At 45.2% G+C, this 26,459-nt stretch overlaps 1 protein-coding gene across 1 annotated transcript; it reads left to right on the forward strand.

Moving 5' to 3' along the window:
• Window positions 1–25,040, forward strand: LOC148151760 (uncharacterized). Its single transcript, XM_087976545.1, has 4 exons — window positions 1–133; window positions 1,113–1,242; window positions 4,380–4,554; window positions 21,932–25,040. The coding sequence occupies exons 1-4, from the start codon at window positions 2–4 to the stop codon at window positions 22,092–22,094; spliced, it is 600 nt and encodes a 199-aa protein (XP_087832671.1). The 5' UTR covers window position 1; the 3' UTR covers window positions 22,095–25,040.
• Window positions 25,041–26,459: the final 1,419 nt, after the last annotated feature.

The following is a 26,459-nucleotide window of genomic DNA, read 5'->3' on the forward strand; positions in this document are numbered from 1 at the left end:
GATGCTGAGAATCTTCTTAACTGTGTCTGTCCTCTTTGGGCATCAAATTGCTGCACAGGACCCAGAGCAGGAGGTGATCGACCTCTGTAAGGGTGTTGACTGTGTCGGGCCAGATCAAGTCATCCAGGACACGGTCAGTATAGCTGAGAGTTTCCTCTGTTCTGTCATGTTTGTACCAGTGGAAATTATTCCATGTTGTTTTTAGTCCCTAACCTGCAGTGCACCGACAGTGTACATCCCAACCCTGAACCATGAGGCTGGACTGAAATTACTCCTCGGGCCTCATTAACACTTTCTACATGAGCTGCCATCGCCTGCCTGGCTCCCACTGCCAGCTTGTGCAGTAAGAAGAATATCAGGGCTTCCATCTCCAGCAGCAGGTGAAGGGAGGGGTCAGTGTGCTCACAGAGAGGGGGATGGTGGGGGACAACACAAGGACTGTAGAGTCAGGGAGCTCTCCTACTGCTCCTGTCTTCACTCAATCTAACCCTGTTTCTGAAAGGCAGCTGTTCATACACTGATGGTCTCTGTGTTCAATGTGGAAGAGGCCAAGTCTGGTTGTGAGTGGAATCCCCTCAACCCCAACTCTGGATTGCCCCTTAATTCCACATATTTGTTTCAATGAATTCAAATTCTATCATCTGCCCTGGTGGGGTTCAGTCCAGGTCCCCAGAACATGACATGGGTCTCTGGATTAATATCCTTGTGATAAATCCCATTTGGTGATCATTCCTCATACCTCAAAGAATTTCTCAGTTTAAATAATGTGTTAAAACAGACAGAGAGATGCACAACACCGGGACATGTGGGCATTAACATTGGCTCAATGTAGAAGCATTTCAATAACATTATCTCAATGTTGTTATTGATAACCCAAAGGGACAGAACAGGACAACACGAAAGATGAGAGAGTGAGAGAGAAAGGGAGTGAATCAGGAAGTGCTGCTGTCAGGAATCCCATTAAAAACTCCAAACTCTGTTTCAGACTCAGTCCCTCCAGAACATGAAGGCTCTTCCACACCTGGACACTTGGGACAGTTCTCTCAGCATTGATGTACTTTGGTGGGAGTTCAGTTTATACCATACAGTGACATTTTTTACTCTCATTTCAGAATTATGATGAGGTGGCATACATAAATGTAAAATATGTTGCGACAGAGGTTCATGGAACGGATTTGGAGCAAGTAGTGGAGCTCGGTCTGGACAATCTGTTCAAGTATTCACGTTTTGGCAATGCTGAAGGTATATCAGATATCCCATCAAAGTAACAACAGAATATAGTGACTGTTCACTCTTTCACATTTCTTGCTTAATACTTTCTATATTGACAAACACATTGACAAAACATTCCACAATTGTCAATCCCTGGGGATCCCTTGGTCACATGCTTCTATTTAGTCAAAGTGTCACCCTCTTTTGATACATGGCTTTGTGGTCCCAGAATCTGGGAAGGTTTCCCTCTTATGGTGGGAGTGGGATTTCAATCTCACTGTCTGACTTCAGCCATGATCGCTGAATTGTCCTCACACAAATAAAGGCTCCCTGCCAGGCATGAAGCCCACTGTTGGAGTCCTTGTGGAAGGTGACACACCGCACATTCACCATCTGCGATTCCCTCCATCTCTCCCAAAGACCCACAAACAGCCTCACTCACTGACATCTCTTTAACGTTGAATGTTGTAATACAATTAAAATAGCTCTGATGGCTTGGACACTGTCCAAAACTATACTGCTGTCCTGTTGGTACGGTATTTGTCTTGTCTCCTTGTGGTCTCTGGGCTCTCCTTCTCAAGATGACAAAAGTAATCTCAGCATTGTGAACACTGCAAATCGATTATTTCACCATTTAGGGAAGGTCTAATTCTTTCTTGGAACAGCTGTTGTGAACCAAAGTTTAAAACATAATTTCTTTGTTCTGCCTCTCACAATGTGATCTATTTCACGCAGGGGAAATCGAGCAGAGGGAAAACCTGTTTACTGTATTGTAAGAGGCCATTCAGCCCATCATGCCTGTGCCAGCTCTCTGAAGGACCACTCACAAAATGCCACTTCTCCACCTTCTCCTCATAGCTCAGCACATTCTCCCCTTTCAGCATCGAATTCAATTTCTGCACAAAGCGGATTTTGGTCACATTGGGAAACTTTTATGTGTGAACAGGGAAAACAGATGTGTATTGTGCTCTCGTTTATGAGGTCAAGGATGGATTTTGTTGGTGGGCCAAAACCCCTGTCATTTGGGAAAACATGGGATTGGTTTATGGTCTTATGATTTAGCTTCTATTTGGGGATTTTCTGCAGTGTTCTTCGCTGATGGCAGATGTATCAAACAGTTGCTCAAGACAGAAAGAGAAACTAAAGTTTGCTGAAGCTCTGTAGGAGATGATAGAGAATGTCAAAGGTGTTTTTGGAATAGAAATACTTTTGGGGTATGTTTTGAAATCTTTAAATGTACGCTCTATGAAAATAATTCACTTCAATCTGTTTTATTTTCACTCCTTATAAATATTGCCTGCTTCACTGTTCAAAGCAATCTGCACGTTTGAGTGCTTGTGGTTTTTGTGACTGGTCTCTCTCTGAACTAAGAACAATTCACAATCTGATCGATCCAGCCACAGACCCATCTGGGATCTGATTTGGGCTGTAATACCATCAGCTGGGATCATAATGTTTGGATTTCTGGACATGATTTTTTTAAATTACTGCATTTAAGAAAGATCTATGTCTTTCTTTTTAAAGTCACAACTTGGCGGTGGTTCGGGACCTAAAACAGCAGCATTGTGGTGATGTTTGTTGCACAGTTTAATGTTGCTGACAGCTTTGTGGGAGTTAAAGTAATAACAGTGGGTTATTTGATCAAAATTAAAACTAGGGAATTATCAGATAAATGGAAGGTACAATGCAAAGTAGGATCTCATGCAGATGAGATTGTTCAAGTAATGATCCAACAATGAGAATGTGTTTCATTCATTCCTGGGGTGTTGGCATTGCTGGCTACACCAGCCTTTATTACCCAGCCCTCCCTGTCTAGACGGCTGTTAAAAGTCAACCACTTTTCCGCACGTTTGGTGTCACATATAGACCAGTCCAGGCAAGGCCAGCAGTTTCTGTCTCCAAAGGGGTGTTACTGAACCAGAATGGTGTTTTATCCCCAACAATGGTTACATGGCTATCAGCTCCAGATTTTTGTTCACCTTTGAACTCAAATTCTACCCTGACTGGATCTGAACCGGAGTCCCCAGGACATTACCAAGCTCTCTGGATTAATACATGAGTAATAATACCATGAGACCATGACGTCTCCCCAGTTGAAGAAAGGAAAATGAAAGCATGATGTCACAGGTGAAAGTAACACAGCTAGAGATAGAAATGACAAGCCTTCAGTTTGGAGACGAACAGAAATAAGGGAAAGAGAGTTCAGAGAAAGTTGAAATAGAATGGGAGGAAAAGATAAGAAAAATTAAAATGGAGGCAAGGTGAAACCAAGGAATCTGAAAGAAAGATAACTTGAATTCTAAAGAGCCAGGAACTCTGAGAACTGGAGGAGCGAAAGAAAAGCTTCAGTGGGAAAATGAAGAAAGAAGGAGGGAGGAGCTTGGAGGATGATTCTGGTTCCAATCAGGGATTTCCTTAAACCAAGAATCTACACAGAATCCTTACATTTACTGACAATGGAGTCAAAAGGTCTTGTGCCTCATCTGAAAAGGTTGTTGAACAGAGGATGTGGCTTCGAGAGGTCTGGACCTGAACAGGACAGTGTGTTTTGGCAGGTACAGCTCTGACTGAGTGAGTCAGATTGTCAGAGGGACAAGCGGAGTAGAACTGCAGAGTACAACACAGTCAAAGACACAGTGCTCAATATTTAGGAGATTGTGCCTGAAGCTTCACAATTAACAATTAGGATCGCAAGGAAGAAACCTAATTGAAAATTGTCAAATTCACAAAAGAGAAGGAAATGCTGTGAGATCAGTGGTTCAGGTGTGAGGGGTTGAATGGCCTTTTCCTGCTCTCCGTTTGTATGTTTGTGTCCACGTGTGTTCCTGTATGATGTGGAATTCACTGCCTGGAACAGTGCAGGAAGTAACTTCAATCACAGCGTTCAAAGATGAACATCTAAATAATGAGAGAAAAGATGTGGATGTTTGGAAAGAGAGCAGGTCAGTGTAATGAGCTGGTTACCTCAACCAAACAGCCAGCACAGGAGTCCCCTCCCACAGCGCTGTGTCACTCTGTGAGGCTATTATTCAATCTGTCACATCAGTGTCTGCCCCACTTCAGCAATGTCACCCTGACCCCTCACCTGTAACCTCTGACTCACTGTCAGTGACACCACAAATGATCACCGAATAAAATGTTATAACAGGGTTTTTCTCTATCTGCAGAAACAATAGTTCCTATCACTGCACCTTGGGTACTCACTGGATACTTGGTAAATGGAACATTTCCACAGAAATTCAATGTATGTGTGACCATCGTTCCTGAAGTTAACAGTCCACCCACACCTACAGATCAAACAATTAAACAAAGATCGTTCTTTTTGGGTCAGTTCTTTGTGAGGTGAGTTTTGATGTTGCAATATTGTGATTAATGTTTCTTTATGTATATTCCTGTTCGGGTGAAAGGAAAGACTGGTAGGTATAGGGAATGCTGGATGACTAAAGAAATTGAGTGTTTGGTTAAGAAAAAGAAGGAAGCATACATAAGGTACAGACAGGATAGATCAAGTGAATCCTTAGAAGAGTATAAAGGAAGTAGGAGTGTACTTAAGAGGGAAATCAGGACGGAAAAAAGGAGACATGAGAAATCTTTGGCAAAGAGAATTAAGGAGAATCCAAAGAGTTTTTGCAAAAACATACAGGACAAAAGGGTAACTGGGGAGAGAATAGGGCCCCTCAAAGATCAGCAAGGCAGCCTTTGTGTGGAGTTGCTGAAAAAGGGGGAGATACTAAATGAGTATTTCCCATCAGTATTTACTGTGGAAAAGGATATGAACGGTATAGATTGTAGGGAAATAGATGGTGACATCATGCAAATGTCCATGTTGCAGAGGAGGAAGTGCTGGATGTCTTGAAATGGGTAAAGGTGGATAAATCCCCATGACCTGATCAGGTGTACCCTAGAACTCTGTGGGAAGCTAGAGAAGTGATTGCTGGGCCTCTTGCTGAGATATTTGTATCATCGATAGTCACAGGTGAGGTGTCGGAAGGCTGGAGGTTGGCAAACGTGGTGCCACTGTTTGAAGAAGGATGGTAAGAACAAGCCAGGGAACTATAGACCCGTGAGCCTGACGTCGGTGGTGGGCACGTTGTTGGAGGGAATCCTGAGGGACAGGATGTACATTTATTTGGAAAGGCAAACACTTATTAGGGATAGTCAACATGGCTTTTTGCATGGGCAATCATGTCTCACAAACCTGATTGAGTTTTTTGAGGAAGTCACAAAGAGGATTGATAAGGGCAGAGCAGTAGGTGTGATCTATATAGACTTCAGTAAGGCGGTCGACAAGGTTCCCCATGGGAGACTAATTAGCAAGGTTAGATCTCACGGAATAGGGAGAACTAGCCATTTGGATACGGAACTAGCTCAAAGGTAGAAGACAGAGGGTAGTGGCGGAGGGCTGTTTTTCAGGCCTGTGACTAGTGGAGTGCTACAAGGATCGGTGCTGGGTCCTCTACTTTTTGTCATTTACATAAATAATTTGGATGCGAGCATAAGAGGTACAGTTAGTAAGTTTGCAGATGACACGAAAATTGGAGGTGTAATGGACAGAGAAGAGGGCTACCTCAGATTACAACAGGATCTTGACCAGATGGGCCAATAGGCTGAGAAGTGGCAGATGGAGTTTAATTCAGATAAATGCGAGGTGCTGCATTTTGGGAAAGCAAATCTTAGCAGGACTTATACACTTAATGGTAAGGTCCTGGGGAGTGTTGCTGAACAAAGAAACCTTGGAGTACAGGTTCATAGCTCCTTGAAAGTGCAGTCACAGGTAGATAGGATAGTGAAGAAGGCATTTGGTATGCTTTCCTTTATTGGTCAGCGTATTGAGTACAGGTGTTGGGAGGTCATATTATGGCTGTACAGGACATTGGTTAGGCCACTGTTGGAATATTGCGTACAATTTGGTCTCCTTCCTATCAGAAAGATGTTGTGAAACTTGAAAGGGTTCAAAAAAGGTTTACATGGATGTTGCCAGGGTTGGAGGATTTGAGCTACAGAGAGAGGCTGAACAGACTGGGGCTGTTTTCCCTGGACCCTCGGAGGCTGAGAGGTGACCTTGTAGAGGTTTACAAAATTATGAGGGGCATGGATAGGGTAAATAGACAAAGTTTTTTCCCTGGGGTCAGGGAGTCCAGAACTAGAGGGCATAGGTTTAGGGTGAGAGGGGAATGATGTAAAAGAGACCTGAGGGGCAACGTTTTGACACAGAGGGTGGTACGTGTATGGAATGAGCTGCCAGAGGATGTGGTGGAGGCTGGTAGAATTGCAGCATTTGGATGGGTATATGAATAGGATGGGTTTGGAGGAATATGGGCCGGGTGCTGGCAGGTGGGACTAGATTGGGTTGGGATATCTGGTCGGAATGGACGGGTTGGACCGAAGGGTCTGTTTGCATGCTGTATATCTCTATGACTCTATGACTTATGTCACCATCATTTCAGTGTGGGGTGTACAATGTTACAAATCACACAACACCAGGTAATAGTCCAACAGGTTTAATTGTAAGCACTAGCTTTCGGAGCGCCGCTCCTTCACCAGGTGAAGACACACAGGCACACACACACTCTCACACTCACACATGCACTCTCTCACAGACTTAACCCACATGCACACATACACATATATGTATGTGGGGTGAATTTGTACTTGCAGAGTTACATTGTACTTTGCTCAAAAACTGCATGAATCCATGTAGATTAGATTACATTACAGTGTGGAAACAGGCCCTTCGGCCCAACAAGTCCACACCGACCCGCTGAAGCGCAACCCGCCCATACCCTTACATTTACCCCTTACCTAACACTGCGGGCAATTTAGCATGGCCAATTCACCTGACCTGCACATCTTTGGACTGTGGGAGGAAACCGGAGCACCCGGAGGAAACCCACGCAGACACGGGGAGAATGTGCAAACATGTAAGATTCTGTTAGCTCACTTTTTAAGATAGAATCACATGACGACACAGACAGGGACCACAGGGGGCTAACACCTTCAATATCTCAACATCTTATCTGGGCTGACACCAATTGTTACAGTTAACCTGAGAATGTAACTTTTTAAAAAGATTTTGTGATTTACATATGAAAGAAGTGAAACTATCATGGTCATTCTAACAGATGAGAGACTTAACAAAGAATCAAGGTATTTTTCCATATATAATTTCAGTTACATCACACTGTTAACTTTTGCTGTAAATTCTGTGTCTGACAATTGTGTACTCCACAACCACCTGATGAAGGAGCATTGCTCCGAAAGCTAGTGCTTCCAATTAAACCTGTGGGACTATACCCTGGTGTTGTGTGATTTGTAACTTTGTACACCCCAGTCCAACACCGGCATCTCCAAATCATTCTCGTCAGGGTAAGGCTGAGATTAACAGGTCCATCCAGTTACACTGGGACATTGGTCAATATGAATGGTGTTGTAGAGTGGTTCATATCTCACAATCTCCAGCTCCACCTCCTGAGAACACAGCCAGTCCTCCACATTCACATTACTCCAGTTCACACAGAGCTGGCTCCTGGGTTCTGAAATTCTCATCTGCAGCATGGTTCACATTTTTCACAGAACACTTTCATTTCATTTGAACAAAGGGTCTTTGAAGCAGACCCTTTAGTCAGCTTCACCCTTCTAGGTAATGGCAGATCATCCACTTTAATGAAATATTCCAACAATATTCCCATTCCTATTGATGCTGTTATTGTTGAGTCATAGAGTCACATAGCACGGGAACAGACTGTCCGGTCCAACCAGTCCATGCTGACCATAATCCCACACTAAACTAGTTCCACCTGCTTGGGCTAGGCCCATGTCTCTCCAAACATTTCTTATTCATGTTCTTATCCAAATGTCCCTTAAACATTGTAACTGTACCCATATTCACCACTTTCTTTGGATGTTCATTCCACACACAAATCAGTCTGTGTCGAAAAGTCGCCCCTCATGTCTTTTTTAAATCTGTCTCCTTTCACTTCAATATATTCCCCCTTGTCTTAATTCCCCAATTGAGGGAAGAGACACCTGCCATTCACCATATTTATATCCCTCACGATTTTATAAACCCCTGTAAGGTCACCTTTCAAGCTCCTATGCTCCAATGAAAGATGTCCCAGCCTATCCAGCCTCTCCTTTCGCTCAAATCCTTCATTCCCGGAAACATCCTCGGTAATCTCTTCTGAAACTTCTCTCCAGCTTTAATAATGCCCATCCTATAACAGAGTGACCAGAACTGGACACATTACTCTAGAAGAGGCCTCACCAATCTCCTGTACAACCTCAACACAGTGTCCCAACTCTGATACTCAAACATCTGAGCAATGAAGGCAAGTGTGCTCAATGCCTTCTTAACCACTCTGTCTACATTTGATGCAAACTTCAAGGAATTATGTATATGAACCATTGTGTCACCCTGTTGTACAACATCACAAAAGACCCTACTTTTAATTGATTAGATTCCCTACAGAGTGAAAACAGGTCCTTCGGTCCAACGAGTCCACACTGCCCCTCCGAAGAGTAACCAACCCAGACCCATTTCCCTCTGACTAAAGCACCTAACACTATGGTGTAATTTAGCATGGTCAATTCACCTGACCTGCATATCTTTGGATTGTGGGGGGAAACCCATGCAGACACGGGGAGAATGTGCAAACTCATACAGACAGTCACCCGAGGCTGGAATCGAACCCAGATCCCTGGCGCTGTGAGGCTGCAGTGCTAACCACTGAGCCACCATGCCGCACGTATATTGCATAACTCATATGAGGTCTACCTGGCTGACCTCATTACAATCACTGCATCCTGCCCTCTCTGAATCCGAGAACAGAGGCTTGGCCTTTTTTTTTTGTAGCTGCTCCTGGGGTGTTTGAGCATCGGGTCAGGTTCCTTTAACACTGCCCCTGAGAGGGGCAGCTTGTGATTGGCAGTAACTTGCCTCTTACCCCTGGAGCATCTCTGAAGACGTTCATTCAGATCTTCAGGCGACAATGGCATCAAGGTGGTGACACCCGCCATGTCCATCTCAGATTCCGAGGTCTCTTCATCGCTTGATGGACAGGGAGAACCCACGGCTTCTGTCAGCCCTTCTGATGTGTCTGGCTTCTCGGGTCAGTTTGGATTCCGCACTGTTTGCGCGTTTGCAGCTTTCATGTGGACCATGTGCTTGTTCAGGAATGTCGGACCTACATGAACATTATACATCACTGGCCCTGACCTTGCACTGACCATGCCTCTTACCCATTCAGGGCTCATCCTGTGGTTCCTACACTAAACATTGTCCCCTGAAGTAAAGTGTCTTTCGTTGAGCAGTGTCTTGTGTCTGGCATGGACATTCCCAATGCCACTGACACCCCCCCACCCCCACCAACCCCCCAACCCCACCCCACCCCACGCAGGTCTGGGAAGATCAGGTTTAACCTGGTGTGGCATCTTCTCCCCATTAGCAACTCTATTGGATATATCCCTAGAGTTGTAAGCGGGGTGGTCCTGTACTCAAATAGGAGCCAATACAGTTTGGTATCTAATGAAGCCATTGGCTGTTCGTTAAGCATGTCTTCAAAGCTTGTACTGTTCTTTCTGCCACACTATTGGATGGTGGATGGTGTGGAGCTGTCATTATGTAAAATGCCATTTGACTTTAAGCAATTCTCCAATTCTCTGCTGGTAACTGATGGCCCTTTATCTGTGACCAACAGTACTGGGAGGGCGTGTCGTGCAAAAGATGCAGCTTTTCTATTGTCGTCCCCATGTTTGATGAATGTACTCTATGCACATCCATCCACTTTTTGTAGGCGCCTACAATGACTAAGAACATTGAGCCTGTGAAAGGAGCCTGCAGAATCAATGTGTAACCGAGTCCAGGGTATACCGGCCATTCCCAAGAATGTGGGGGAGCTGCTGGTTGTAATTGTTGCCCTTTTTGGCACTCTGGGCACTGCCCCACAAATGTGGTTATGTCTGCATCTAATCCTGGCCATCCGATGTAAGTTCTTGCCAAAATCTTCATTTTGAAAACCCCTGGGTGACCCTGATGGAGTTCAGCCAGTATCTGGTGGTGACCTTTGCTCCCCATAACAAATCGCCATTGTCTACTGTGATCTGGTCCCTCCAGGTCCAAAAAGGTTTCAGGTCTGGTTGTGATGGTCCTTTGGTTTCACCCATCACCACCAGCTGTTTTAGTTCTGCCAGGACCAGATTTTTCTGCGTCTAAAGTCTGATATGATCAGCTGTGAAGTGTGTCCATAACATTTCAAACCACGACGGACTCTTCCAGTGGTACTACCACCAGTGGTATATCTGCCATTAGGAGGTGGCTCAATGCATCTGCATTTGTTACTTGGCCTTCCTGATGGTGTTCCAACTTGTAATTATACACACTTAGTATCATAGCCCACCATGGGAGTGAGTCTGAAGCTAGGGCCGGCACTGCCTTGGGCTCTTTAAGGAGACCAGAAGGGGTTTGGGGGTCTATTCTTATTACACATTTACATCCAGAAAGGTATTGGTGGAACTTCCTGACTCCAAAGTATGACCATCAAACCTTCCTTCTCAATCTGGGCATGTTTACGCCTTACATTAGCCAGTGTCCTGGATGTATACGCTATTGGGCGTTGCTCTCCATTGTGCCACCTACCAGCCAATGGGAGCCTGATTGCTATATGGGGAGGCATCACATGTTAATAGCAGATCACACTTGGGATGATAGTTGTTTCTTCACTTCCCTGAAAGCTGTGCCTTGGCTACATGCTCATTTCCAAGCTAACCCTTTTCTAAGAATTGATGCAAAGTGCTGGGAAGGAGGCTCGGTTATACACGAGCATTCCGTAATAATTCACCAGCCCAAGCAAGGACCTAAGCTCCCATACAGACATGAGAGCTGGGGCACCTTTGATCGCCCTCATTTTATCTTCCAACGGGTTTCACCTGGTCTTGTCAACGCTGTGTCCCAAGTAGGTCACTTGGGGGTGCCTGAACACACTTTTGTTTCCACTCTAAGGTGTATACCCACCTGGGAGAAATGTCTAAAGAATATGTTAAAGTTCTCGAGGAGTTCTGTATTGGTCTTCCCTGCTATTAGCGTGCCATGGTGGAAAATGTTCTCCATCATCCGCTGAAAAGTTATACAGGCTGACAATACCCAAATGGCTGTCCCATATACTGGTACAATCCCAAATGGGTATTGGCTGTAGTATACTTCTGTGAATGCTCATCTAACTCCAATTGCAAGTATAGGTGGCTCATGTCCAGCTTTGTGAAGGACTGGCTCCTGCCAGCTTTGTATATAAACCACCTGCGTGAGGGATTGGGTATTTATCCAGCCGCAAGAAGCGATTTACCATTTGTTTAAAATCCCCACAAAGGTGAACCAACCCATCTAGTTTCACAATCTAGTTTCACAATTAGTCCGATTGGTGCTGCCAATTTTCCAAACTGGACCGCTCTGATGATTCCATCACATTCCAGCCTCCTGATTTCTGCCTCGACTTTTGCCCGTAAGGCAGTTGGCTGTGGGCGAGCTTTCCAAGATTGTGGAATTGCTTCCTGGCCAACTATCCCTTGATAGTCCCTAGACCTTCCTGAAAAACTTCTAGGTATTTAATTAGAACTTCACTCAGGCAGCCATTTTCTAATCAAAAAGGTTTGCCCCATCAAGCTTGGGCCCAAGCCTTTTAGAACAATCAGCGGTACCTGAACCAGCTTATAAGAGACCACAACCAAAGTTGGATCGGTAATCTGGAAATGTTCTGTGCTGTGGGTCCTCAATCTAGCCGAGGTCTTGAGTAAACAAGTGTTGGAATTCCAAGTCAATTTTGCGATCTGTGATCACTGAAATGGCCAGGCTGGTTTCAACCTCCATTAGAACCAGGTGCCCATTTAACTACATGTTTATTTTAATTCCTTCAAATTTGGAAGTTGTTAAAAAATGTAACTGTTCCAAACCAGATGTGAGTGGACTTCCCAGGGTGTGCACTCGCCTGGATACTGACCTATAATTTTCCTTATTCAATTTAGGTCGAGCGGGATACTTTTGCTGTCACAAGTCCTAATACCGGAAGCAACTACAATTGCTTGCTGGCCCGGATCCTGAAGAAAATTTTAACCCTTTGGTCAAGGCTTGTCTATGTCTTGGGGTTTTGATGTGATCTGACCTGGTGGCTCTCTGTTCAGTATATGTCCTGAGTGAGGCTTTGCAATTGCCTTCACTCAAGTGGTGTTCCCCAAACTCACTTAGACTGGTGAGGATGTCCACTTCCATCGGAATATCCCGCAACTCATATGCTCCACTCACCACATTTGCCAACGATAAAGCCAGTTGTAGTCCCTGTTTGAAGTCCAATTGGGCTTCAAATAGTAGGTGTTTTTGCATAGTTACATCATCATTAATGAGTGTCTCAGCATCTCATTAAGGGTTAAACCAATGTTACCTGCCTCTGCCAGTTGTCTTAACCTAATCAAAAATCCTGATATGGATTCCCCAGTTCTCAAATTGCTGAGTAAAAACGATAGCAATTCAGAATTAGATGAGGCTTGGCATTGTAATATTCCTTAACTAAATCCATCAACTCGTGAAAGGTTTTAGTATCTGGTCCCTCAGGCCGGGTTAGGCTCCTAATATCTGAAAAAGCGGCAGGTCCAAAAGCTGTCAGGAGAATTAATCATAGCTTTACATCTGTCCCAATGTCATTTGCCCATTTAAAAATAAAACAAGGACACATTCTGTCCACATACTGGGTCCAGTCATTGGCAAGATCGAACAAATCAAACTTCCCAAATAACAGCATGATGCCAGAAATGCTCACCCCAGCTCAAAGGCACCTGTTGCAAGCAAACTTCTTCAGGAGCACACTTTGCTCTCGTCACCACTCAACTCCATACAGGCCAGTATCCTGTCACCAAGTCACCCTTTATTTAATCATGGAAAGTCCTTTGACACTGATCCAGCTTCCTCAGAACCATCCCAGAGTGTGAGAATGTCTGATACTCTTGTCCTTGTCTGTCAGCCAGGGCTCCCTAATTGGAGGATGTTAATCTGGTCCAATCAAGGAACTCCTATTCTCTGAACTCTATCTGGCTGACCTTGTTATAATCCTGATAGATATCCTCCCCTCTGCAATCCTTCCCCAGCACAGCAGCCAGTAAATGGGCTTCCTTGCTAAAGGTAGTTGCCTGATAAAAATTCTGAGAGGTAGTAAATTCTAAAATGTGCAGCTTGTTACGAGTACACAAATATAGCATGTGGTCATTCATTAAGCTGTGTTTTGAGCAGAACAAGTCAGGGTTCCACTGAATTCACTGGCAAAGAAAAACAATCAGTGTAAGCTATTTGTTTCAGGAGCTCTGAACTTGGGTTGATTCCCTCACTTTACCAATTTCTTTTACTGTACATTCATAGGTATCTTGTGCCTTTCTCTTTAATATGCAAACTCCTGATTCAGTTTGTTCGGAGGTTCAGAAATGCTTGGGGCCAATGCAGAGGTCAGGTACTCTTTAATGATCAGTTCACCACTTTGGTAAATCCTCCAAACCTCACCGTTATTTACATGGCCAGTCAGAAATGTGGTCTATTACCCAGCTGGACAGGTGCAACAAGATTCATGAAGCTCAGTGCTAGCCAGGACTCAGCACTGCATTGGAACAGTGTCGCTGTTACCACCAGTGAAGTCCATCCTCTCGGTCACTGACACATCAAGACTGCATTAATGTACAACTTATAAGGATATTGTTCGCCAAATTGATTTTGTGCCTGATACCAACACTCCCAATGACCCTTACTACTGAGAGTCACACGAGCAGTGATATCATAAGAGAATTGTACAGCATGGAGACAGGCCTTTCAGTCCAACTCGTCCATGCCAGCCAGGTGTCCTAAACTGAACTAGTCCGATCTGCCTGCGTGTCCCGCTAAACCTTTCCTATCCATGTACCCATGGAAATGTTTTTAAATATTGTAATGGTAGTCAGTTCTACCACTTCCTCTGGCAGGTCATTCCATGCACACACCACCATCTAAGAAAATGTTGCCCCTCAGGTCCCTTTTAAAGCTTTCCCCTCTCACCTTTCAACCTATGCCCTCTAGTTTTGGACTCCCCCGCCGTGGGGAAAAAACCTTGGCTATTTTCCATATCGATGCCTCTCATGATTTTATAAACAGAACCCATTCACTTCACTTTCACCTCCAAATTCCTCTCCTACTCATGCATCATTCTGACTTGGCCATTTGTCACTGATCACCGAACCATCTCAGAATTCCCTACCTGAACACATTCTGGAGGGGTGTTGATGACATGATCTCTCCAGTCTTGTGAGGACTGAATCCACAGCGCAGCATATGGTCCACACCTCAGATTGAAGAGATACAGAACCTCTGATCCTGACCACCCTGTGTGAAGGATCAGTGAGAAGAGGGTGGCATTTAACCTGGTGGAGCAGCAAAGGTCATTGACCTTTCTCTACACTAACCCAGTGTCTGCCACTGACCAGGCTGGCAAGGTCAGGTGTTGTGCCTTCCTCTGGCAGTGCCATGAGAATATAGAACATAGAACATAGAAAAATACAGCGTAGTACAGGCTCTTTGGCCCTCGATGTTCCGTCGATCAAAGCCCACCTAACCTACACTCGCCCACTATCCTCCATATGCCTATCCAATGCCCGCTTAAATGCCCATAAAGAGGGAGAGTCCACCACTGCTACTGGCAGGGCATTCCATGAACTCACGACTCGCTGAGTAAAGAATCTGCACCTAACATCTGTCCGAAACCTACCACCCCTTAATTTAAAGCTATGCCCCCTCGTAATAGCTGACTCCATACATGGAAAAAGGTTCTCATGGTCAACCTTATCTAAACCCCTAATCATCTTGTACACCTCTATCAAGTCACCCCTAAACCTTCTTTTCTCCAATGAAAACAGCCCCAAGTGCCTCAGCCTTTCCTCATACGATCTTCCTACCATACCAGGCAACATCCTGGTAAACCTCCTCTGCACCCGTTCCAGTGCCTCCACATCCTTCCTATAGTATGGCGACCAAAACTGCACACAATACTCCAGATGCGGCCACACCAGAGTCTTATGCAACTGAAACATGACCTCAGGACTCCGGAACTCAATTCCTCTACCAATAAAAGCCAGTACGCCATACGCCTTCTTCACAGCACTATTTACCTGGGTGGCAACTTTCGGAGATCTATGTACATGGACACCAAGATCCCTCTGCTCATCCACACTGCCAAGTATCTGACCATTAGCACAGTACCCCATCTTCTTGTTACTCTTACCAAAGTGAATCACTTCACACTTACCTACATTGAACTCCATTTGCCACCTTTCTGCCCAGCTCTGCAGCTGACTTATATCCCGCTGTAACCTGCCACATCCCTCCGCACTGTCAACAACTCCACCGACTTTCGTATCATCCGCAAACTTGCTCACCCAACCTTCTAGCCCCTCCTCCAGGTCATTTATAAAAATGACAAACAGCAATGGTCCCAAAACAGATCCTTGCGGAACACCGCTAGTAACTGCACTCCAAGATGAACCTTTACCATCAACTACTACCCTCTGTCTTCTTCCAGCCAGCCAATTCTTAATCCAAACCTCCAACTCACCCTCAATGCCATACCTCCGTATTTTATGCAGTAGCCTACCATGGGGAACCTTATCAAACGCCTTACTAAAATCCATATACACCACATCTACTGCTTTACCCTCGTCCACCTCCTTAGTCACCTTCTCAAAGAATTCAATAAGGTTTATGAGGCACGACTTGCACTTCACAAAACCATGCTACTATCCTTGATCACATTATTCCTATCCAGATGTTCATAAATCCTATCCCTTACAATTCTCTCTAAGACTTTGCCCACAACAGAAGTGAGACTCACCGGCCTATAGTTACTAGGGTTATCCCTACTCCCCTTCTTGAACAAGGGAACCACATTTGCTATCCTTCAGTCTTCTGGCACTATTCCTGTAGACAATGAGGACATAAAAATCAAGGCCAATGGCTCTGCAATCTCCTCCCTTGCTTCCCAGAGAATCCTAGGATAAATGCCATCAGGCCCAGGGGACTTAACTATTTTCACCCTTTCCAGAATTTCCAACACCTCTTCCCTACATACCTCAAAGCCATCCATTCTACTTAATTGTGACTCAGTACTCACATTGATAACAATGTCCTGTTCCTGAGTGAATACTGACGAAAAGTATTCATTCAGTGTCTCCCCAATCTCTTCAGCCTCCACACGAATCTTCCCACTACTATCCTTGACTGGACCTATTCCTACCCTAGTCATTCTTTTATTCCTGACAAACCTATAGAAAGCCTTAGGGTTTTCCCTGATCCTACCAACTAAGGACTTTTCATGCCCCCTCCTTGCTGCTCTTAGCTCTCTCTTCAGATCCTTCCTGGCTACCTTATAACTCTCAATCGCCCCAATTGAACCTTCACGCCTCATCTTTACATAGGCCGCCCTCTTCCGTTTAACAAGAGATTCCAATTCCTTATTAAACCACGGGTCCCTCACACGACCCTTTCCTCCCTGCCTGACAGGTACGTACTTATCAAGGACACTCAATAGTTGCTCCTTGAACAAGCTCCCCGGACTATCGAGTCCCCAATATCAATTGCACCCTTCCCTTGAAGCCTACTTTTCCAAGCCACGCATCCTAAGTCATGCCTCACAGCATCATAATTTCCCTGCCCCCAGCTATAACTCTTGCCCTGCAGTGCACACTTATCCCTCTCCATCACTAGAGTAAAAGTCACCGAATTGTGGTCACTGTCCCCAAAGTGCTCACCTACCTCCAATTCTAACACCTGACCTGGTTTGTTACCCAGAACCAAATCCAGTATGGCCTCACCTCTTGTTGGCCTGTCTACATATTGTGTCAGGAAACCCTCCTGCATACATTGGACAAACACCAACCCATCTAACGAACTCGAGCTATAGCTTTCCCAGTCAATATCTGGAAAGTTAAAGCCCCCACAACAACCACCCTATTACTTTCACTCTTCTCCTGAATCATCCTCGCAATCCTTTCTTCTACATCTCTAGGACTATTAAGAGGCCTGGAGAAAACTCCTAACAGGGTGACCTCACCTTTCCTATTCCTAACCCCAGCCCAAACTACCTCTGATGGCGAGTCTTCATCCATCGTCCTTTCCACCGCTGTAATACTATCTTTGACAAGCAATTACACCTCCCCCTCTTTCACCCCCACCTCTGACCCTACTAAAACATTTAAACCCTGGAACCTGCAACAGCCAATCCTGTCCCTGTGCTACCCATGTCTCCGTAAAAGCCACAACATCGAAGTCCCAGGTACCAACCCACGCTGCAAATTCACCTACCTTATTTCGTATACTTCTTGCATTGAAGTATACACATTTCAAGCCACTTTCCTGTTTACAGGCACCCTCCTTTGAGATTGATGCCATGTTCCTAACCTCCCTACACTCCAGGTCCTGCATCCTAAAGCTACAGTCTAAGTTTCCATTCCCCTGCAGAGTTAGTTTAAACCCCTCCCCAAGAGCACTAGCAAACCTCCCGCCAAGGATACTGGTGCCCCTCAGGTTCAGGTGTAGACCATCCTGTTTATAGAGGTCCCACCTTCCCCAGAAAGAACCCCAGTTATCCAAATACTGGAATCCCTCCCTCCTGCACCATCCCTGTAGCCACGCATTTAATTGTTCTCTCACCCTATTCCTCGACTCTCTATCTCGTGGCACGGGTAACAAACTAGAGACAACAACTCTGTTTGTTCTAACTCTGAGCTTCCAACCTAGCTCCCTGAAAGCCTGCCTAACATCCTCAGCCCTCTTCCTACCTATGTCGTTGGTGCCAATGTGGACCACGACTTCGGGCTGCTCCCCTTCCCCCTTAAGGACCCGGAAAACACGATCAGAGACGTCACGTACCCTTGCACCTGGAACGCAACATACCAAACGTGAGTCTTTCTCGCCCCCACAAAACCGCCTATCTGTGCCCCGGACTATCGAGTCCCCAATAACTATTGCTCTGCTCTTCTCCACCCTTCCCTTCTGAACAGGATGTCCCTCCTCTGCTCTGCCCGATCCACAAGGATCTCAAGGTCGCTGTCCATGAAGTGAGGTGCTGATTTCTCCTTGTCTGATTCCATGCCAAATATATGGAAGTGGGCAGTCAGGGACTGACTGCGCTTGTCCAGATGCATAATGGCCTTTAAATATGGTGCCTGTGCTCGGGATCCCAGGATATCTCCACAGTGGAGGGTCCTTCTGTCTACAGAGAGAATTGGGCTAGCATCAGACGAGAGGGGAATATTACCCAGTTAATGAGGCAAGTTTGGAGTGAACCAAGAGAAGTATAGCCCTTTAGCCCACCAGACTGTCCTACCACGAGATGCCTTTCTAAACTAAAACCATTTTGCTTCTCCACTGTCAGTATTCCTTTGTTCTCTGCCTATTCATCTGTTCATCAATTTGAATTTCAGAACCATGAGATCATACTGCAGCTGTACAAAGCTGTTATGGCCCCATTTGGAGTATTACGTATAGCACTGGTCACCGCGTTATAGGAAGGATGTGGAAGCTTTGGAAAGGGTTCAGAGGGGATTTACTAGGATGCTGCCTGGTATGGAGGGGAGGTCTTACAAGGAAAGGCTGAGGGACTTGAGGCTGTTTTTAATGAGAGAAGAAGATTGAGAGGTGACTTAATTGAGACGGACAAGATAATCAGATGTTTAGATAGAGAGATACTGAGAGCCTTTTTCCTCAGATGGTGATGACTAGCATGAGGGTGCGTAGTTTAAATTGAGGGGTGACAGATATAGGACAGATGTCAGAGATTGTTTCTTGACTCAGAGGGAGTAGGGGCATTGAACGCACTGACTGCAACAGTAGTAGACTCGCCAACTTTAAGGGTATTTAATGGTAATTGGATTGGCATATGGACGAGAATGGAATAGTGTGGGTTAGATGGGCTTCAGATTGGTTCCATAGGCTGATGCAACATCGAGGGCTGAAGGGCCTGTACTGCGCTGCAATGTCCTATGTTCTATGTTCTATGATCTAAGTCCTGCTTTTGCTTGTTTTACCAAAATGCAACAGCATAATTTATCCAAATTAAACTTGATACGCCTCTCCTCAGCCTATTGACCCAATCGATCAATAACTCTTTGCAATCTTACATAAACCTCTTCACTGTCCACTACACCACCAATTTTACTGCCATCCACAATCTTACTAACAATGCCCTCTATATTATTTCAAACGGTATCAATATCTGTCTGATCAGACTCAGTGACTGAGCTTCCACAGTTCAGCAGGCAGTCTTCCAGAATTAATAAAACTGTGAAGATTTCAGAGTAAAACCCAATACATCCACATCTCTCTAGCCAACTCTATCAATATGATGGGATATGGATAGTCAGGTCCAGAGTTGTGTCAGATTTCATCCGATCAATTTGTGCAATACTATTTGTTCACTAAGACTAATCTTCTCCAACTCCCTATTCTCACCAGTCCCTTGGGTTTCTGTTATTTTTGAGAGATTATTTTATCTCCCTTTCTGAATGCAGACCCAGCATAATTGTTATTTAGCTTCAGTGGAGAACCCCAAAAATCTTACTTCTTTGAGATGTCTGATATCTGAGGAAGTGAAAATGTACCCGTTATAAGGACAGAGGGTGATGTCAGAGTTTGAGATGTCAGTCCCATGAGGAACACCCTCTCAGTTCCCAGAAAACTCTCTATAACCCGGGAAGAAAACAGTGAGTCCTGTGGGAATTTTGTTTGATTTCAAATAAATGTCTGATAATATCCCTTTGTAAATCAAATTTTGTAACAGAAAGGATACAGCTGAGAGATTCTTTATCCCAAAGGGTGTAGTTCTAATAGATGCGATTGTGAGTCGGTAGTTCACAGGCGGTAATTGAATGGAGGTGATCAGTGTCTCACCCACTGACTGGAGAGCTGATAAGGGCCCCACATCAGCTCTCTCAGGGAAAGCTTGCTGCATTCAATGACCCTCAAGCACTGCTGGCTCCTGGTTGCTGATGGCACTGTACCTGAGAGACCTAGCATCAGCACTGACTCCCAGGCTGATAGGTGTGTGATACCAGGGAGAGGATCACAGGACACTGTCATGGGGGTGTGGTGTGGGTGAGGTGGGTCAGTAGAAAGGGCAGGAGTGTGGGTCCCTCTAATGGCCAGATCCTGATGTTGGTTTATTTTCTTCTTCATTCATGAGATTTGGGTTTGACCCATCCCCAATTGCCCTGGAGATGGCGACGGTGAGCTGAGTTCATGAACTGCTGGCATCCTTTGGGTCCTTGGGCATCCACAATGCTGTCAGAAAGGGAGTTCCAGGTATTTGATCCAGTGACACTGAAGGAACGGTGATATATTTTCAAGTCAGGGTTGTGTGTGGTTTGGAGGGGATCTTGCAGGAGGTGGTGTTCTCATGTAATTACTGCCCTTAGTCCTTCTAGAGAGTAGAGAGCACAGATTTGGATGTTGATGCCAAAAAAGCAAGCTGATTGGTTGCAATACAATCTGAGGGATTTTCCAGCCTTCCCTGTACAGGCAAGTGGTGTGTAGTCTATCCCACTCCTGACCTGTACCTTGTCGATGGTGAACAGGGTTCAGTGAGATACTGCAGTGTACCTTGTAGATGGTACACGTTGTTAACTTTGTGTGTTGATGGTGGGAGGAGACATATCGAATGGAGCTGATTTCCGGGGCTGAGGTGAGAGAGACCGCCCTTGTCATCGAGGCTGTGTCTGAACAAATGTGATATTAAGGAGTTCCAGCAAAACTGGAATCAGTGGGAACCGGGAAAACACCACATGCCATTTCATTGCCCATCTTTCCAAGTGATCTCTATTTGTTGCTGTATCCGTTGACAATCTTCCTCACTGTCCATAACTGCACCAATTTGGTTTGCACCACATAACTGTCAGGCACTGACCATCTCCAACAAGAGAGAAGGTAAACATCACCCACTGACATTCAATGGCATCACAGTCACTGGATCCACCACTTCAGTGAAAACAGACACAACATATTCATTCAGCTCCTCGACCACTTCTCTATTCCTGAAAATAAATCCATCCAACTCTGGCTGGAATGGACCCACATCCATTTTAGCCAAATCATCACCAGTGGAAGCTTTTGCAGTCCGATTTTGATTTTTATGGATTATATTCATATTCAATTCTCCTGTGCCTTACAAGTTTCATGGTCCTCCTTTGCGGAACCATTCTAGTGAGAACCCTCTGCAACCTCTTAAGGAGACTCATGTATTCCCTAAAATGTGATCATCAATGGCCACAATGGTCATAACAGAATTTCATAGGGGTTCAGCAAAACTTCCTCGATTGAGGAATCAATCATCTCGTTATAAACTCAAGGCCCTGTTTGCTTTGCTATTCACTCTCTCAATAAAGATCGGTGCACCAAAATTCCCCTGCCATGCAATGTTTCGAACAGTGCCGTTAAGTTTATGTCGACTCTCAGAATTCCTCACCAAAACTGTATCCCCTTATCGGCCACGGGACTGTCCATTCTGATTGCTTTTCGATTCTGTTCCTGTAATCATGATGGAACGGAATGATGGAGGGTTCCCAATGGGCTGAAAGACTGACTCCTGTTGCTATTGCCCTGTAACCTACTCTGATTCAGACAGGTTTTGTCGCGAGGAATGAGAATTAAATGTTTATATTCTTAATTCTGTTGCAGGACTATTCCCAACATAACTGATGGGAAACAATATGAAGAACTGGTCCTTGATTTCCTGAGAGACTTGGAAAAAGACAAGAGAATATTTCATGGGATGTTTCTTATCTTTTGGTATAAGAAACATGGACTAACACAAATAGCTTTAGAAAAGGAATTGAAATGAAACCTTTCTAGAAGGTTCTGTTACCTTTATTCATTTTGAACAGTGAGATGTGCTTAATTCTAAAACTGTTTTGTCTTCCCCAAACTACACATTGCATTAACCTAGACTACTGTGCCTAACTCTGGTCTCCGTACCTCGAGAAAGATATACCCTTCTCCATCACTTCCAGTGAATGTAGTGACTGTTCCTTAGACATATTAGGGACATGTGCCCACTTTGGGCTTATGCCCGAAACGTTGATTCTCCTGCTCCTTTCATGCTGCCTGACCTGCTGCGCTTTTCCAGCAACACATTTTTAAGCAATTCCGCCAATGTCCTATCTCAGAAATCCCGGTGTCCTGTTTATAAACACTGCCCTCTACTGGCAGTCAGTTATTGTATTTCCAATCAAGAATACAAGCACTTATTCTTCATTCAAAATTATTCAGTTGCATTAACATTAAAAGGGAGTATTTTGTTCCCCATTTACAGTCACTGTTCCCATTGGTTCTTTAGTCCAATGATTCCAATCAATGGAATTATCCAAGTTATACTGCATTGGCCCCGGAATTCTGATCAGGTTCAGTCGTTGTCACCGACACACTTCCCCCATTCCCCCTGACCTGACAATACCCCCGACATGACCATGTGAGACCAGACAAACCCCCTCCACCAGACACCCATGACCCAGCTGGTCCCGAAACTCCATCACCTTCTCACCAACCCCCGGAGTCTACAGATCCCTCATCACTGACCCACAACTCCCCTTCACCCCAACCACAGCCCCATTGGAACAGGACACCTCCCCCCACCCACCCCATTACCAGCAAAACAACAGCTCCTCCACTTCACCAGCCTTCACACCCTACTCAGTCCAACCCCACTAGACCGGAAAGCTGCCCCTGAACACACACCCCCTGCCCCTGCCAATGGGATTGGGACTGACAGCCAACTGCATTCCCCCATCACTACCCAATACCCACCCAGCCCCTACCTCACTAACCTGAAACCCCACCCATAGTGACCCAGGTAGAAGTGACCCTCCGTCCTGACCTGGCAGCCCCGCACCCCATCCCTAAACCATCAGGACCTGGCATATCCCAACCCTCCATACAATCCCAGCAGATCCACTAATCCCATTCCACTCCATTCTGATCCCAGCAAAACCAACATGCCCCCTCTACACCAACCTGATCTCTTGTCAGACCCCAAAGGTTCTCTCACTTACCTGACAATATACCCCTCCGCCCTGGCACCATTTTCTCCCACTATCCTGGTCCTCTACCTTCCTCACACACATTCCATTAAAACCCCTCACCCACCTGCCACTCTGTCCATCCTCTTTCCCAGCCTCTCACCAACTGCAGCCCCTCCCGCTCCTGTCCATCATTCACCCTCCACACTTCCCTCCACTCTCACCTCCGCACGATGGTTTTCAGCTGTCCTCGGGGCTGTACCATCTTGTCTTTCCCCTGGGTCATAAAAAAGAAGGTCCACCATTCAATGAGATCATTGCTGATCTTCTCCTTCCAATCCGCTTTCCCACACTGTCCCTTGATTGGGTAATCTGTCCAATGATGTCATTGCACTCACTGTAATTCACTCTTGGGTACGGAGAGTAAAACTACTGATGTCATCCACTGCTACAACTGAAGTGAGATTTTTGTACTCTTCACTCCCTTTGTAATAAAGGATAAGATACTGTTTGTTTCTCCAGTAGCTTGCTGAACCTGTCCATTAACGCTCTGTGCTTGTCGTAGAAGGACATCCAGGTCATTCTGAATGTTACCATTTTCCAGTCACTCACCAATTCTAAACATTCCACTGGGATATTTTTTCCATATTTGGCTACCATCACATTTCCCCAAATTCTATCCCATCTGCCCAGTTCCTGCCCCCACCCTCAAACCCATATGGAGGAACCATGTGGTCTTCCAGCCACACATGAACCAGACATCAGGTTCCAGCTCTGGTCGCTCTGACTGTCCCTGACAGAACTGTCCTGGATGCTCGTGTTCCTTTTAATATCCTTTATAGTGAGGATTTCTCTTCAAAACTAAATTATTGTTCCATGTTTCAGATTCATTTGGGCATTGGTGACATCAGTTTAAAGACTTCTTCCAGCACGTACAGAGGGTTAAATTCAATTGTAGATGGGGAGCTGGGTCCTTCACTGGGAAGCAGGGAGTAAATGTTCTTTTCTCTAATCTTGTTTGAAATGAATGAATTGTGCACGGCCTGAGACAGGGATGGTCCTGGTGATGGATTATACTTCTGTTTAATCTCAGTCATGCTGGGTCAGAATGTTTCACGTTGATGTGGTCAGAGCTCATTGACAGTGGGAGGGATTACAGAGCCTGGTTGTTTGAGGTTGGTTGGTGCTGGAACTGCCCTGTGGAGTATTCCTACATGGAATGGATTTGTATTTCATCAATACTCATTGTTGTGACCCTTTTGGAATGATGTCCCACCTTCATCTGAAAGTTAGTGACACATGAGAATCAGTCAGCTTTGTGCTGTTGTGTCTGGGGTCAGAGGTTTCATTTGTTGAACTCTGCAGCACAAGGAAAGGGGGCAGGAGAGTGGGAGCTTGCATTGAGGCTCAGGACCAGGAGGGGTCAGTGAGAGGAGGACGAGGGATGTGGAGTGGAGCCTAGAGGAAGGAATGAAGCAGCTTCAAACTGATCTCTAAAATGGCGATAGAATCCCAACGTGAAATCAGAATCCAGAGTCTGATGATAGAATAAAATTCAGCTTCAGATCTCTCACCCCACACTGGTAGCTCCCACTCACATACAGACTGACTGAATGTGTGATTGAAGAAATGATCTATTCCAATATGATTCCTGTTAACAGGCCGTTCATTCACAGGCTTCTCGTGTGGAGTGAGGAAGCCATTGTCTTCGAGTCAGTGTTTGTCTGTGTTTTTCTAACTGCTGGGAATGTATTCTCACTGTGAAATAAAGAGGGTGATGCATCACAACACTCCGTCTCCTGTTCAATTCTCACTCTGAGGGAAATCCGGGTCACTGATCACATCACAATTTTAACATTATATACAGCCTTCCACATTTCAGTGAAATGAATGTGTCAAAGTATTGAAGATTAAAAGTAATAATTCTATTTCAGAAAATGATCCCACATTAATGGAGGGCATTTGGCCCACTGTGTGCATGAGCCATGGGCAAGGTGAGATTAGGGATATAAAATCATGGAGTTACATGTGTGGTTCAATGACTGACGTGTGTGGAATGGCTTTCAGTTTCACAACACTCCAGGTGTAGTCTCCCTGATGCCTCGTACAGTTTCATCACCTCCTTTCATCCTGCCTTTCTCCTGGAATTAATGCCAAAATTCCTTTTCCTGTATCTACACACTAGTTCCTGTAATTCATGCATTAGGACACCCAGATCCCTCTGCAATGAAGCTCACTGATCTTTCTTCCCATTTAGTCGATGACTTGCCTTTCTATTCGTCCAATCACGGTGAGTAACCTCTCACTAATCCAAGGTAAATTCCAATCTGTGAAATTTTAGCCATTCATTTGTAAATTTCTAATTTTTTTCATTACAGCCTACTTTCCCATCAATTGTCATGTCATCGACAAATCCCAGATCCTTTGGAATGGGAGAGCAGGCTCGAGGGGCTGAATGGCCCACTTCTGTTCCTATTTCCCATGGAATTGCAGTTACAGTGAAAGTCACTATCTTCCCAGAGGCTGTTCTGTCCCGTTAGACAGAGGTGGCTGCTGGTGCAGAGTTATACCTGAGGGTCAGCAGGCCTCAGGCAAGGGGTGAGGGGGAATATGATGGGGTAGCATTGTTGGTGTGTGATAGAATAGTAAGGATAGTAATCAATGATCTGGAATCAGAAGATGTAGAATCCATAAAGGTGGAGGTAATAAATGAAACAGGTGAGAGGATACTGTGACAAGTTGTCTATCAGAAGTACCACAGAATCCCTATAGTGTGGAAGCAGGCCTTTTAGCCCATTGAGGCCATAACAACCCCCTGAACAGTATCCCACCCAGTCACACCCCCTACCTACCCCTGTAACCCTCCATTTAACATAGAACATAGAACATAGAACATAGAACAATACAGCACAGAACAGGCCCTTCGGCCCACCATGTTGTGCCGAACATTTGTCCGAGCTTAAGCACCCATCCATGTACCTATCCAATTGCCGCTTAAAGTTCGCCAATGATTCTGACTCTGCCACTCCCACAGGCAGTGCATTCCATGCCCCCACCATTCTCTGGGTAAAGAACCTACCCCTGACATCTCCTCTATACCTTCAACCCTTCACCTTAAATTTATGTCCTGAAGAAGGGCTTATGCCCGAAACGTCGATTCTCCTGTTCCCTGGATGCTGCCTGACCTGCTG

Source organism: Chiloscyllium plagiosum, unplaced genomic scaffold (assembly GCF_037043375.1).
Source record: "Chiloscyllium plagiosum isolate Xiang-an unplaced genomic scaffold, Cpla_swu_hap1 HiC_scaffold_3, whole genome shotgun sequence".
Taxonomy (NCBI): Eukaryota; Metazoa; Chordata; class Chondrichthyes; order Orectolobiformes; family Hemiscylliidae; genus Chiloscyllium; species Chiloscyllium plagiosum.

Bases quoted from the DNA above. Each gene is read 5' to 3' on its own strand.
- LOC148151760 (XM_087976545.1), top strand. From the start codon at position 2: ATGCTGAGAATCTTCTTAACTGTGTCTGTCCTCTTTGGGCATCAAATT. The intron at 134-1,112 runs GTCAGTATAGCT...CTCTCATTTCAG, and splicing joins ATCAAGTCATCCAGGACACG to AATTATGATGAGGTGGCATA. The intron at 4,555-21,931 runs GTGAGTTTTGAT...ATTCTGTTGCAG, and splicing joins TTGGGTCAGTTCTTTGTGAG to GACTATTCCCAACATAACTG.